This window comes from Antechinus flavipes, chromosome 3 (assembly GCF_016432865.1).
Source record: "Antechinus flavipes isolate AdamAnt ecotype Samford, QLD, Australia chromosome 3, AdamAnt_v2, whole genome shotgun sequence".
NCBI classification, from domain to species: Eukaryota; Metazoa; Chordata; class Mammalia; order Dasyuromorphia; family Dasyuridae; genus Antechinus; species Antechinus flavipes.
The window spans coordinates 520,597,942-520,610,696 of record NC_067400.1 but is presented as its reverse complement, the minus strand read 5'-3'; the positions used below and the strand labels follow the sequence as shown (position 1 = coordinate 520,610,696).

Genomic DNA, 12,755 nt, shown 5'->3' with positions numbered 1-12,755 from the left:
GATACAAAATTGCTTTCTAACAGAGAAATGATAAACTGAAGATATAAAATGGGAACCACATTTTTGGAAGTGGTCAATTTAGGAATTTGTTTTCCTGGTTATATATATTTGTTACAAGGATTTTCTTTTTCTTTTCAATTTGGGGTAAGATGATAAGGTAGAGAGATAAGGTAGAGTACTCCCACCCCCACAACAGAAGATAGATCATAGATCTATAGATATCCATATATATCATAGATATCTGTAGTGAGTTCAAATGTTGGAGTTCTTGTTCTTCTCAAAACACAGCCGGTTTAGCTTAGAGCCCTCCGAATATCTCCAAATCCAAAGGTTCTGTCCGTTAGCCTCTGCCTCTGCTTTCTTCAGCCTCCAACCAGCACAGAGATGGAATGAATCTCTTGTTTCCTTCTCTTGGGGCTCGGCTAGCTTTCTGGTGAGTCTTTCAGACCAGCTTGGTCTCAGTGGGAGGCGTGCAGGAGCCCAGCCACCTACCACAGTGGTGTGAGATGAAGATGAATCTGGTTGTCCACTGAACTCTCACTCGTAGCTTTATCCTCTGAAAACTCTTCGTCTGCCACCAGAGTCGATCCTCTCCAGTCCAGCTGAACTCTCCTCTGCGACCAGCCAGCCAAGTGGAAAATGTATTCTGGAATAGCTCTCTCTCCTCATTGGCCTTATATATAAATCTTCTGAGAGAATGGGATTATGGGTTTTCTCCCATAGTGCTCTCTGGCCCAAAGAGCTTTAAGGGAGGTGTGAACACAAAGGTGTAAACACAAGCATTGTACCAATTAGTTCTACTTAGTACTTTGTTTCAGGTTCTGGCCAAAATCTTCTTGTAAGATTAGATCAACTCTAATTAGTTAGCAGTTTGTAAGGATTCCAACAGATATCTACAAATATATCATAGATAACCAAGAAATCATTAAAAGTAAAGCTTTCATTTAAAGCTTTATTATCTTTCTGGGAAGTGTTTTTAAGTTCAAAATTAAATATTTTTAAAATTATGTACATTTTGAGTTTTTTATACTGAAGTCTGTTTCATTGAAATGCACTTCATAATTGAGTTTCTGAAAATTATCCTAGACGAGCACAAATTCAAATAAGTCCCATTAGACCCCAAAGGCTTTAAGTACGGTCTGCCAACAGACTGTATGTCATCTGAGAAACACTCTAGTGAAATGTAGAGTGGTTCCTCATCAAGTTAGCCATGAGCAATTTTTTTTTCCAGTTATAACAATTCACTAACTCCATCTGAGAAAAAAAAAGATTTCAATCTTCAAACTTCAAAAAATCTGGAATTAAAGCATTGCTACTAGGATGGGAAGCTATGTGGTACAGTTGATAGTGTAGATCTGGAGTCAGGAAGACTCATCTTCCCAAGTTCAAATCTGGCTTCAGACACTAGCTTTGTGATCCTGTGTAATGGGCTGAAGCTCAAGTTGATGCACTGAGGTCCCAAGCATGTGAGGCTAAATAGTAATTGGACCATACTCTATTAATATATATGCTTGGAGAAAGAATGTCCCCCGCCCACTCTTTGTGCAAGTCCTGATGTGTTGTATAGGAAATGACGATTTTGGTGGGTGGAGGCAGAGGGGCAGGGAGAGAGGCGGAAAGAGAGACTGCTGGCTGGTTCCTGTCACAGTTTGACAATTGCTGTCGCAATCCCCTTTCACTCTCCTGGCTGGCTTCTTGTCACAGCTGCTCACATTGCAATCGGGATCCTTCTTCACCTCCACAAAGAATAAAGATTGAAGATTTTCCCTTAACCTGAATTCCTGACTCCGGTTGATTTTAAATACGCGGTCATCACAATCCTGGACAAATCACTTAACCCTGTCTCAGTTCTCTCATCTGTAAAATGAGCTAGAGAAGAAATGACATACTATTCTAGTATCTTTTCCAAGAAAACCCTCCAAATTGAATCCTGAAGAGTTGGACATGAGTTACAAGTGACTGAAGAACAACATAAGGATGTCATAGTGTTTGCTATTTCAAATAAAGTCTAAAACCAAACATTTACCCTCCTTTTCAGCTCCCAACTGGGTCCCCTTTTGAATATCATTTCTATTGTTAAAATAACTGGCAGACCCTTCCCTTAAATCCTTTCTACTTCCTTCTATGCAATTCAACAAATTTTATTAAATATCCACACAGGAAGTTGAAATATAAAAGATTCACCAGGCATATATGCCAAATTCTTTCAAAACAAAAAGAAAATATCTTTTTTTTTTTTTTAATGATACAAAGAACTTGAAACAATGTAAAATGACAACTAGTTGGGGAATGGCTAAACAAGTTGTAATATTTAAATAGAGTAGAATATTACTGCATTGTAAGGAACAACGGATATGATGAAAACAGGCTTCCCTGGCCTCTTATCATACATGGTAAGGTTTGCATGATGCAAAATGAAGTAAAAACAAATATACAATTACTAAAACAACAAAATGATAAAAACTGAATTCTGTATAATTATAATGACCAATCTTGGCCCCAATCAGACATGAGAAATTACTTTCCCTGATTCTTTGCTGAAATGGGGGATTATGAGTATGAAAGATTCCATATCAGATTTATTTTTAACATTGATTACTTTTGCTAAATATTTTTCTCTTATTAATGTTATATGTTATAACTTCTTAACTTAATAAGTCCTTAATAAGGCTTTTTAATCTTTTTTCCACTTGCCACCACATTTGGCCCAAGAAGTTTTTGTGTGACCTGAGGATATACAGGTATGTAATACAGGTATATGAAAAAAACATTTACTGATAATAAATCATAATTTTGTGACCCCCACATTCAGTTGTGAGACCCACACTTTAAGAAGCATGGCTATAAGGGATGGAGAGAAATAGTAGGAAGGAATAAACTGAAAAATGAAGAAAAATGTGCCAATATTTTTGGCACATTGATAAATTTTTTTATCCAAAATAAAGAATGAAGAAGTAGCAATGGCATAGTGGATAGACAGTTAGCCTTAGAATTAAGAAGACCTAAATTAAAGTCCCTGCCTTTAATACATACTGATGTGTGACTGATTAAATCACTTAACCTCAGCAGGGTAGGTATTTCTCTAGAACTACAAATTTTGGTCAATCCTGTCTTGCATTTGTACCTCCAGAGATAAGAACTCAAGTAGCTCCCTACAAAGAAAACAGAGATCTATTGGAAAGAAAAAGACAAAAGAAATGAAAGAAAAGAGATAGAAAAAGAAAGAGAAAAACAATGAATACAAAGAATTCAGAGATGCATGGAGCACAGGATCATAGATTTTGAGCTTGGACCTTATTGGTAATACAGGTTCCAGCTTCTTAAACTATGATCCATCACCCCAGCTGGTTTGAAAAATTATGATTTATTATTATTAAATGTTTGATTTGTGTACCTATTTTGCATACCTATATACTTGAGGTAATGTTAAAAAAAAAAAAAAAAGGCAAAAAGGTATCACAAATGGAAAATGTTTAAGAAGCCCTGATCTAAGCAATCTAGTCCAACTGCCTTATTTTATAAATAAGCAAAGTGAGCCCCAGAGAGGTTCAGGAATTTGTCTCTGTTAAAATGACCTTCCTAACGCACAGGTCTCATCATGTCTTCCTGCCCCAAACCCATTCAATAAAATCAATTGTCTCCTCACCTCCAGGATTAAATATCAAATTCTTTAGCTGGCATTCACAGCCCTTTATAATCTGCTCCCCTACACACAGTCTTCTCACAGCTCACACCATATCAGTTACTCTGAGAGCCTTCTGATTCTTCCAAGAATAAAATACTCCGTCTCTCAAGTCTGGGCCTTTTCTCTGGCTATCTTCCAGGTCACTCACCTACTTCTGGCTTCCCTGGCCTCTTTTAAGTCCCAGCTAGAATCCCATCTTCCACAGGAAACCTTTCCTGATTTTTTTTTTTAATTCTGCTGCCTTCCTTCTAATTATTATTTCCAATTTATCTTCTATATAGCTTTCTAGGACTTAGCTGTTTACATACGATCTCCCCCATTAGACAGCAAACTTCTCAAATCTAAGTACTGATTTGTACCTTTCTTTGTATCCCCAGAGCTTGCTTAGCACAGTGTCTGGCACACAGTAGTTATTTAATAAATGCTTATGATCTGTCACAGTTGTAAACTGTAGCTATAATCTAGCTCCTCTGATCACTGATCCATTACTTCTGATCATATCAGTCCTCTGTTCAAAATCTTCAGTGTCTCCACTGACTCTAGGTAAAATACAAACTCTTCAGCTTAATTTTTAAAGTCCTTTATAATTTGATGTAAGCTACCTTTCTGGATTCTTTTCATCTTATTATTATTTTCCTTCACACACTCCATATGTTCTAGCCAAATTGGCATATTTACTGAATTTTTCATTTCGTTTTATCCCTTTATAGCTGCTTCATTATGATGGAAATGTATTCCCTCTTTCGTACCTCTAAAAATGCTTAGCTTCCCCTTCAAATATCATTTCTATATAGACTATGCCTAGATCTACATATTCAATTTTAGTCTCTCTCCCCTGAACTCATTCTGCATTGCTACCTGCCTGCTGGACAGCTCCACTTAGATTTAAACATTTCAAACTCAACATATGCAAAATGGAACTCATTTTGGGATTTCTTTAAATATGGGTTGGACTAGATGATCTTTAAGGTCACCTTCCAACTCTCAAATTCTGTGATTCATTTTTCTTCCCCAAAACCAATCTTTTCCCTCATTCTCCATTTCTATAATAGGACACCACTAAGGCTTCTTTTGAAACTTCAGTCATCCTTAACCCTTTTAATGTTCTTTAATACATTTATGCCTAAATCATGCTCTTTTTTCATAATGACTTATCTATAAACATGTTGTCTTAGATTAGAATATAAAAAACTTAAGGTCATGTGTTTATCTTCATACTCAGTGTCTAGCACAGTTTCTTAGAAATAGGAGGAGCTTAAATAGAGGCTTATTGAACTGAATTCAAGACTCCCACAGTCTATTACAGAAAGATTTTCTTATCTTCCAATTTTAGTGATCCTTTCTTCCCCAATTTATTTTACATTTATCTGTCTGAATGTTGGATCCTCCACTAGAAAGTAAGTTCTTTAAAGACAGAATGGGATGTTTTTATTTTTTGTTTTGGTCATTGTATTCCTAACATTTAGAATAATCCCTTGGCAAATAGTAAATGCTTAAATAGTTGTAAAATTGAATTACTGACTACAAAGAAGACATTAACAAAAAGAAAAGAAGAAAAAAAAAAAAAAGAAAAGTCTCATATGCACCAAAATAACCAAAACAACACATTTTATGAAAGAGGAGATCTGGAAACAAAGCAATTGCCCACCAAATGGAAAATTATTAAACAAATTGTGGTACCATAGACAGCTAGGTTGTTGAGTACACAAAGCACTAGCATCTGCATCAAGAAGACTGGAAGTTAAATGTGTACTCAGGCATTAACTAGCCATGTGACCTTGAACAAATGACTGTCACTTAACCTCTGTCTGCCTCGGTTTCTTCAACTGTAAAATGGGGACAATAATGTCTATTTTAAAGACATTGACTGAAGGTCAAATTAAATATTCTTAAAGTACTTAGCACACAGTACCTAGTATATGGTAAGTACTTACTAAATGCTTGTTTTCTTCTCTTTTCTTTACATAAATGTATTTATTATAACTGCTGCAATAAATATGAAGAATGCAAAGAAGTATGGAGAAGCTCTTATTAACTGATGTAAAGTGAAGAAGGCAACACTAAGAAAAACAGACATACTCTCTCACATATACACATATATAATGATTTAGAACAATGTAAATGAGACGACCAAAAAAGGGGAAAAAAAAAAAAGGAAACAAAACTGACTAATCATAATAGCCAAACTTAGCCCCAGGGAAGAATTGAAAAAATTCATCTCTCTCCCTTAATTTGGGTGAGGGGCACTAAGGGTATAGCCTATTGCACACATTGTCAGATATGGCTAATATGTTGATTTTGCTGAACTGATTTTTTTTCTTTTTTAAAATCTTTGTTACAAGGGATTTTGTTCAGTGAGGGGGGAGGAGGAATAATTTTTTTTAAAATAATGCAATGTAAAAATAAAGAGTATCAATAAAGTATATCTTTAAAATGTAAAGAACTTTTAAAAAGTAAACAGTAACTGATGAACTAACCTTCTCCTCTCCAGAATATATATATATATATATATATGTAAGTGAGTTATTTCTTGGAAGTACTATAAAACGTTATTTAACATTTTATTGGAAGACTGTTGTTTAAAAACAATACAGTGAGAGACTGTTCTCTAGTCAAGTTTGCTTCATCTGCAAGATTAAAATAACACTTTATATGCCTGAAAATAGGGAGCTGGACTTACTGACATCAAGGTGTCTTCTGGTTCTAAGATCTATGATCTTATAAATATAAGATCATAGATCTTAGAAATATAAACTTCAATTTGGCTTCAGAAAAAAATTCAGCTTTTTTTTAGCTTTTGTTCTTAAGAACTTGAGAAGTATGTTAAGAAAAATAAATATTCAGTGAAAAATTTCTGAAGGAGCAGTAAATTCAAATTAAATATATTTTCTACCTAGAAACCTCAAAGTCAGTGACAGTAGTTTTACAGCTGAGAACAATGGTAATTGATATACCAAGGTAATTTTCATGTCATTAAGGCAATGGTTATTACTATTCCCTGTTTTCATTGTGAGAACGTTTAAGAATTTTTTTCTTTCATAAAAACACCAGAAAAGGATTTAATTCAATATCTTTTTGGTGTGCACTTGTTCTATGCAGCATTAATCATGTGCTCCACTCAATGAGATAATTCTAAACACCAGAGGGCAGCAACCCCAGTACTAATTAGCAGTTAATGTTGACAGTTATTAACTGTATAACAAACTCCTTAAGAAAAATTTCTAACAAAAACAAGTTTGTGACTAGTTAGAAAATTTATATGAAAAATAAAGTTTTCCCCACAGCTAATCTAACTGAAGATCCCAAACACTTTGTTGTATAGTAAATGCATAACTAGTATGATATATATATATATATATGCATATATATACACACACACACACACACACACACACACACACATAGAGAGAGAATATATACTAAATAAAGATAAAATGTTATTGCTTACTTATCTGAAATAGATTTTTAAAAAAAAAGGCAAACTGAAAAATAGGGAAAATAATACACCTAGGTTCTTAACCTTTTATGTCATGATCCTTTTATGGCAGTCTGGTAAAGCTTGTGGACCTCTTGTCAATATCATGTTTTTAAAAGCATAAAATAAAATGATTAAGATTACAAAGGAGACCCATTATACTGAAATAAATACTCCTCCATTATTAAAATATTTTCACCAGGTAGTTCTCAGTTGCTACTCTTTGGCCTCACAACATGGGGTTCACAGACCACAAGTCAAGATTCATATTCTAGATCAGTGGTCCTCAAATATTTGTTCTCAATATCTTTATCCTATTAAAAATGATCGAGGATCTGTCCAAAGAGTTTCTGTTTATGTGGGTTATAATTATAGATATTGATCACATTAAAAATAAAAATCAATTATGAATTTGTAGACTTTCTAAAAAGGATTTCAGAAATTCCGGGGATGCTTTTGACCAGACTTTGAGAACCACTGTTCTAGATTAAAGAGATAAGATAAATCCAAGAGAAGTTAAGGAAGGAATCAAGGATGGAATGGGAGAAATCAATTGGTAAAAGAAGAAAACTTTTAAGAAAGAAACCAAGGGTCAAAAAGAACCAAAACAGAAGACACAAAAATATAAATACTTTTACCTTACTACTGAAGAGGAAGGCAAGGAAATTGCCAAAATTATATAGCTGCAAATTTATAGTTTCACTTCTATAAAAGCAAGCTCACATTTCTATAACACTTTTAAATTTATAAGCCATTTGCCTCACAACAGTATGATACAAATGGTGTAAGTGTAACCCCCCCCCCCATTTACACACGACAAAAATGATGCTCTTAAGAAGTTAAGTGACATACTCAAAATCACAAAAATTAATGGTATAGCCTTTCTGGAGCGCAAATCTTTTGACACTAAGTGCTACTTATTTATCAGACCATTTTTATCCATTTATCAATTCAATTTTTAAAAAATCTTATACTAGGTCCCCATAGCAAAGAAATACTATTTTTAATACTGTTTCTATTTAGCTTTCCATTGACAAGGTTAATGGTTTAATAAAGCCTTCTTCTTTAATTGTACTCATGAATAAACTAATTGGTGTTTGAATTCTATACTCCAAACCTAAAAGCTCATTTTCACTAAATTTACAACTCTAAGAAAATGATATTAGTCTTTGTTTACAAATAAGCAAATGGCCAAGAAGATATGCAAAAAAGAAACAAGAATTCATCATGTTTTTCCATACATTAATATTTGAAAAGTTTGCACGGTATCATCTTAGATCTGTTACATGATCCTTTTCCCTCATTTAGATTATAAGTGCTTTAAAGATAGTTACTTTCATTTCATCCCTATAGCCTGCAATAATATCTAGCAAAATAAGCATTTAATAAACTCTAGTGAAAATGAAATTTAAGTCGCTTATGTTTAAATGAGATAATAATAATAGCCAACCCTCACAAAACAATTTTAAGATTTGCATAGCACTTAACATAGTATCATCTATTTTATTCTTCCAGCAATCCTGTGAGGTAGGTGCTATTATTACCCCCAATTTTACAGATGGGGAAACTGAGAATTAGAGAGATTAACTTACTTATAGTTGGTAAGTATTTGAGGTAAGATTTAAATTCAGTGCCTGGTATACAGTAGGTACTTAATAAATCCTTGCTGACATGAACACTTCCTGACTTGAAATCAGCACTACTCACTACACTACATTTTGCTGCCTTAAAAGCAAGTCTTTCTAACAAATATACCATCCCACAAATTTCACACTCCTGACTTCACCAAAAACAATACACAAGCCTGATGACATTAGAATCAGTAGGAAAAGAACAGATTTACCAGCTCTGATTCAAGACAATCGAAGATGCTTAGAAAACAAAAACAAATAAAATTTCCCAGATGCATTTGATCCTGTAATAGAACACAAAGCAGAGACATTTCTCCCATTTTCTTCATTTACTTAAGTACAATGGACTATGTCAATAATTCTAATATGGACTAATTCTTTTTAAATCTTTTCAGTTACCTCACAGAAGTGATTACTAGAATATTAAATTCTCTCTTTTTAGTCCTACTTCACTGTCCACTGATTCTGTACATCCTGCTTTAGGATTATCACCAGCTTCTTCCAAGCTCAATTCAATTGGAGAAGTATTTACCACATGTGAAATATCTGCAAATTACCATCATGGCTTCCTCACCTATTGGATCCCATATATTGGTATAACTGGATTCTGATCCCTTCAAAACAAGGGAGGGATATTTAGAATAAGAAGCGTCACCACTACCACACCAACAAGAAAAGGTGGTATTTTTAGATAAATGGTTATATATCGGCTGATAAATATTTGCTAGCGAAGGAGAAAGGAAAAAGAATAAGGGAAACTCACGCTACGGACAGAGCTGGGCCTGAGGTTTTAAGAGTAGAGACTAGGAACTACCTGGTGATGAAACATAGTAGGTAACACAAGATAAGAGAACTATGACGGAATATCAGTTACAATTTTCCAAAACTGTGCTTCCTTCACTCTTCCCGAAATCCTCCCTCCCCCGCCACCTCCCCAAAAGAAAAAAAAAACCCAAAACAAAACACTTTCAGTGTCACTAGGAAAAAGGAAGTGGAAGAAAGGAGAAGTAAAAAAGACATCACAGAATGAGGGACACGATTTAGAATGAAGGTTTTGGTAAGGAATGACAAGCACTGAATTTTTTTTTTTTTTAAGCCACTGCACTGCGAATCGAGAGATTGCAGATATCCCACGTGGAGGGGCAAAAGGCGTGTCCTCGACTCTCAGGCCACAGTGCCCTCCATTCCGCCCCTACCCGACCAACTAGGAGGATGGGGTGGGGTCCTGTCCAAGGAGTAATAAACCCGAGGAGAATAACAAGATAAAGGATATCAAACTGGAATAGGAGGATATTTGAGACTTGGGAGGGGAGCAACAGAAATACTTGGAAGTGGAGAGGAAGGGAGCAATAGAGGTACTTGGGAGTAAGGAGGGGGGCAGGGCACTGAGGGGTGTTTGGGAGGGAGTTAATGGGGAGTACCTAAAAGTCGGGAGGAAGAGAAGAGATACTTGAGGATTTGGATGAGGGGGGCAATGGAAAGAGATGCCTAGGGAATTTGATGAGTAGGAGAGGAGTAAGGACAATACAGACTGTCCTCAAGATCGGGGAAACGAGTACTTGGATGTCGAAAAAAGGCAATAAGAGATACATGGGAATCGAAAGGGGGCATTAGGAGTACATAGAGTGAGGAGGAGGTTGTGGAGGTTGTCTCAGAGTCAGGAGGGGCCAATAGGAAGTACCTGGGAGAAAGGAGAAAGGTGGCAACGGAGAATGCTCAGAAATCATGAGGGAATAATGAAGGCACCTGAGAGTCGAGAAGCAGATAGTAGGAGGTATATGGGGGGAAGTGGGGGGAAGGAGGGGGACGCAGAATGGTGAGTAGTTGGGAGGTCGGAAAGGAATGCTGGGGGAACCTGACAATCGAGAAGGAAATAAGAGATACACAGGAGGGAGGGGTAATGGATGGTACCTGGGGGTCGGGGGGGATGATGAAGATACCTGAGAGTGAGAAAGCGGCAGGAGTACCACCAGGAAGAAGGGGAATAATGGAGGGTATTTGGAAACGGGAGAGGATAATGGAGGTATTTGAGAGAAGGAGGTAGTAAGAGGTATAAGGGAGAAGGGGTAATGGAAGGTACCTGAGATCGGAAGGATATGATGAGTACCTGAGGAGCGAGGAAAGGGCAGTAAGAGGTACGTGGGATAAGGAGGGGCAGTAGAAAATACACGGAAGGAAGGGGACAATGGAGATTACTTAGGGTGAGGAAGGAATGATGGGGGGTATCTGAATGTGGCATCAGTAAGAACGTGGGAGAGGGGCGGCAGGAGGTACACAGGAGCGGGGCAACGGAGGTTACTTGGCTGGTGAGTCAGGGGAGGAAGGAGGGGCGGGGCGCACGGATACCGACCTTGTCCCAGCGGAGCCACTGGTCAACAGCGGTGTCTAGCTGCGGGTCCCCGGTGAAATAGGGGGCACAAGGGAGGTTAGAGTTCATGTCCTCCCTGGCGCCGTCCCCCATGGCGACAGGAGTATTGGCGGAGCGGGCGACGGCTCGACTGCTCACAGGGTTGCGGGTGCTCCTGCCTCCCTGCAGGGCATCGGGCACCGAGCGGCTCGGGCACCTGCCGCACGGCAGAGCTTGGGGAACTGACGCAGCGACGCCGGCCGCTCCCCAGCTCCCCTTCCTTTCTCCTTTCCTTCCGGACCGACAGACAGATCGACTGTCGGGGCGGGGGCGGTGGCCGAGGCTGCGGCGCGAGCGGGGAACAACAGCGGGCCCCAGATGTCTGGGTTGTACCCGCCGCACGCGCAGCCCAGACCCCGCCCACTTGCGCGCCCCACCTCCAACTCGCCCCGCCCCTGCACGCGGACACGCGTCCGCGCTCTCGCCACCTCCGCAGCTAGTCGCGTTCTCGATTTCTTTCAGGTGCTTTAGTGAGCGAAGAAGGGCGTAAAAGGGATAATTATTGGGTTCTTGTTCTGCAACCTGTCCTGTCTCTCTCAGCTTCCTTTAGCCCAGAAGGAGATTTCCCTACGGCACTGGCCGCAACCCGCTATTCGAGGGCACGCGTCGACTCTCACTTCGGTGCACGAGCCTGGGGTGGAGTAGGGGAGAGGGAGAGACTTCTCGGGTTCTCTTGGGAAATGTCGTTCTTTTTCTTCCCAGGCCTTGGTGGAAGCTCTCCGTGCCCGGCCTAAAGGACTACTATTCCCAGCAGCCTCTGCTTCTCCTGGGCTCGAACTCCGGGAGTCCCTTACAGTTGCTGGGTGTTGCAAGCGGGTCCCCTCCCGGGACACGCCTGGTGCGAAGCAGAAGCTCTAGCCCGGCGGCGACCATCCTTGGGACCTTTTTTGAGCAAGAATGCAATTCAACAAATATGTCATGAGAGCCATCTTCCCTCCCTCGCCCCAGGGATTATGCTAGCTACTATAAATGCAAAGAGAAACAAAACGAATTAATCTCTGCCCTCGAAGAGTTTACTTTCGCATACAGCAATATAATGTGTAAAAATATCCAGATAGATTGTGGGGTTGTGGAAGAGATTTGTGGAGACCTTTATGTTCACGGAAGGCAGCTTCCCATAAAGAAAATCCAGTCTTTCCAATGAATATTAAAAGCTGCTTGGGGTCTGGAACCAAAGAGAAGAAACTTGAAACCCAAATCTTCCTGGCTCCAAAGCCATCTTTCTATGCATTACTCCTACCCACCTGCCTTAACACATTGTACAAAATAATATTACCAGCATCGAGTGTATACATTGTAATAGAAAATAATTTCAAGGAGGACGGAGAACTTAACGAAGATCTGCATAAATTGCTGTGCTTAGAGAAGGAAGCCAAGGATTCTATGAAAGCGCTGTATAGAATTGTCACTTTGGGGACCCAAGAATAAGTAACCTGTCCTTCAATTTTATCTCCACTTTGTGAACTCATTCGGGTTTTTCTTGGCAAAGATACCAGATTGGTTTGCTGTTTCTTTCTCCAGCTCATTTTACAGATGAGAAAACAGGCAGAGTTAAGT

At 38.4% G+C, this 12,755-nt stretch overlaps 1 protein-coding gene across 1 annotated transcript in view; it reads right to left on the bottom strand.

Moving 5' to 3' along the window:
- PGM2L1 (phosphoglucomutase 2 like 1) overlaps nt 1-11,837 on the bottom strand; it is a 75,557-nt gene extending 63,720 nt beyond the window's left edge. The window contains exon 1 of the mRNA XM_051987122.1: nt 11,142-11,837. Coding sequence (XP_051843082.1) covers nt 11,142-11,252 — 111 coding nt within the window. The 5' untranslated portion in view covers nt 11,253-11,837. The remainder of the gene's footprint in view (nt 1-11,141) is intronic.
- Nucleotides 11,838-12,755: the final 918 nt, after the last annotated feature.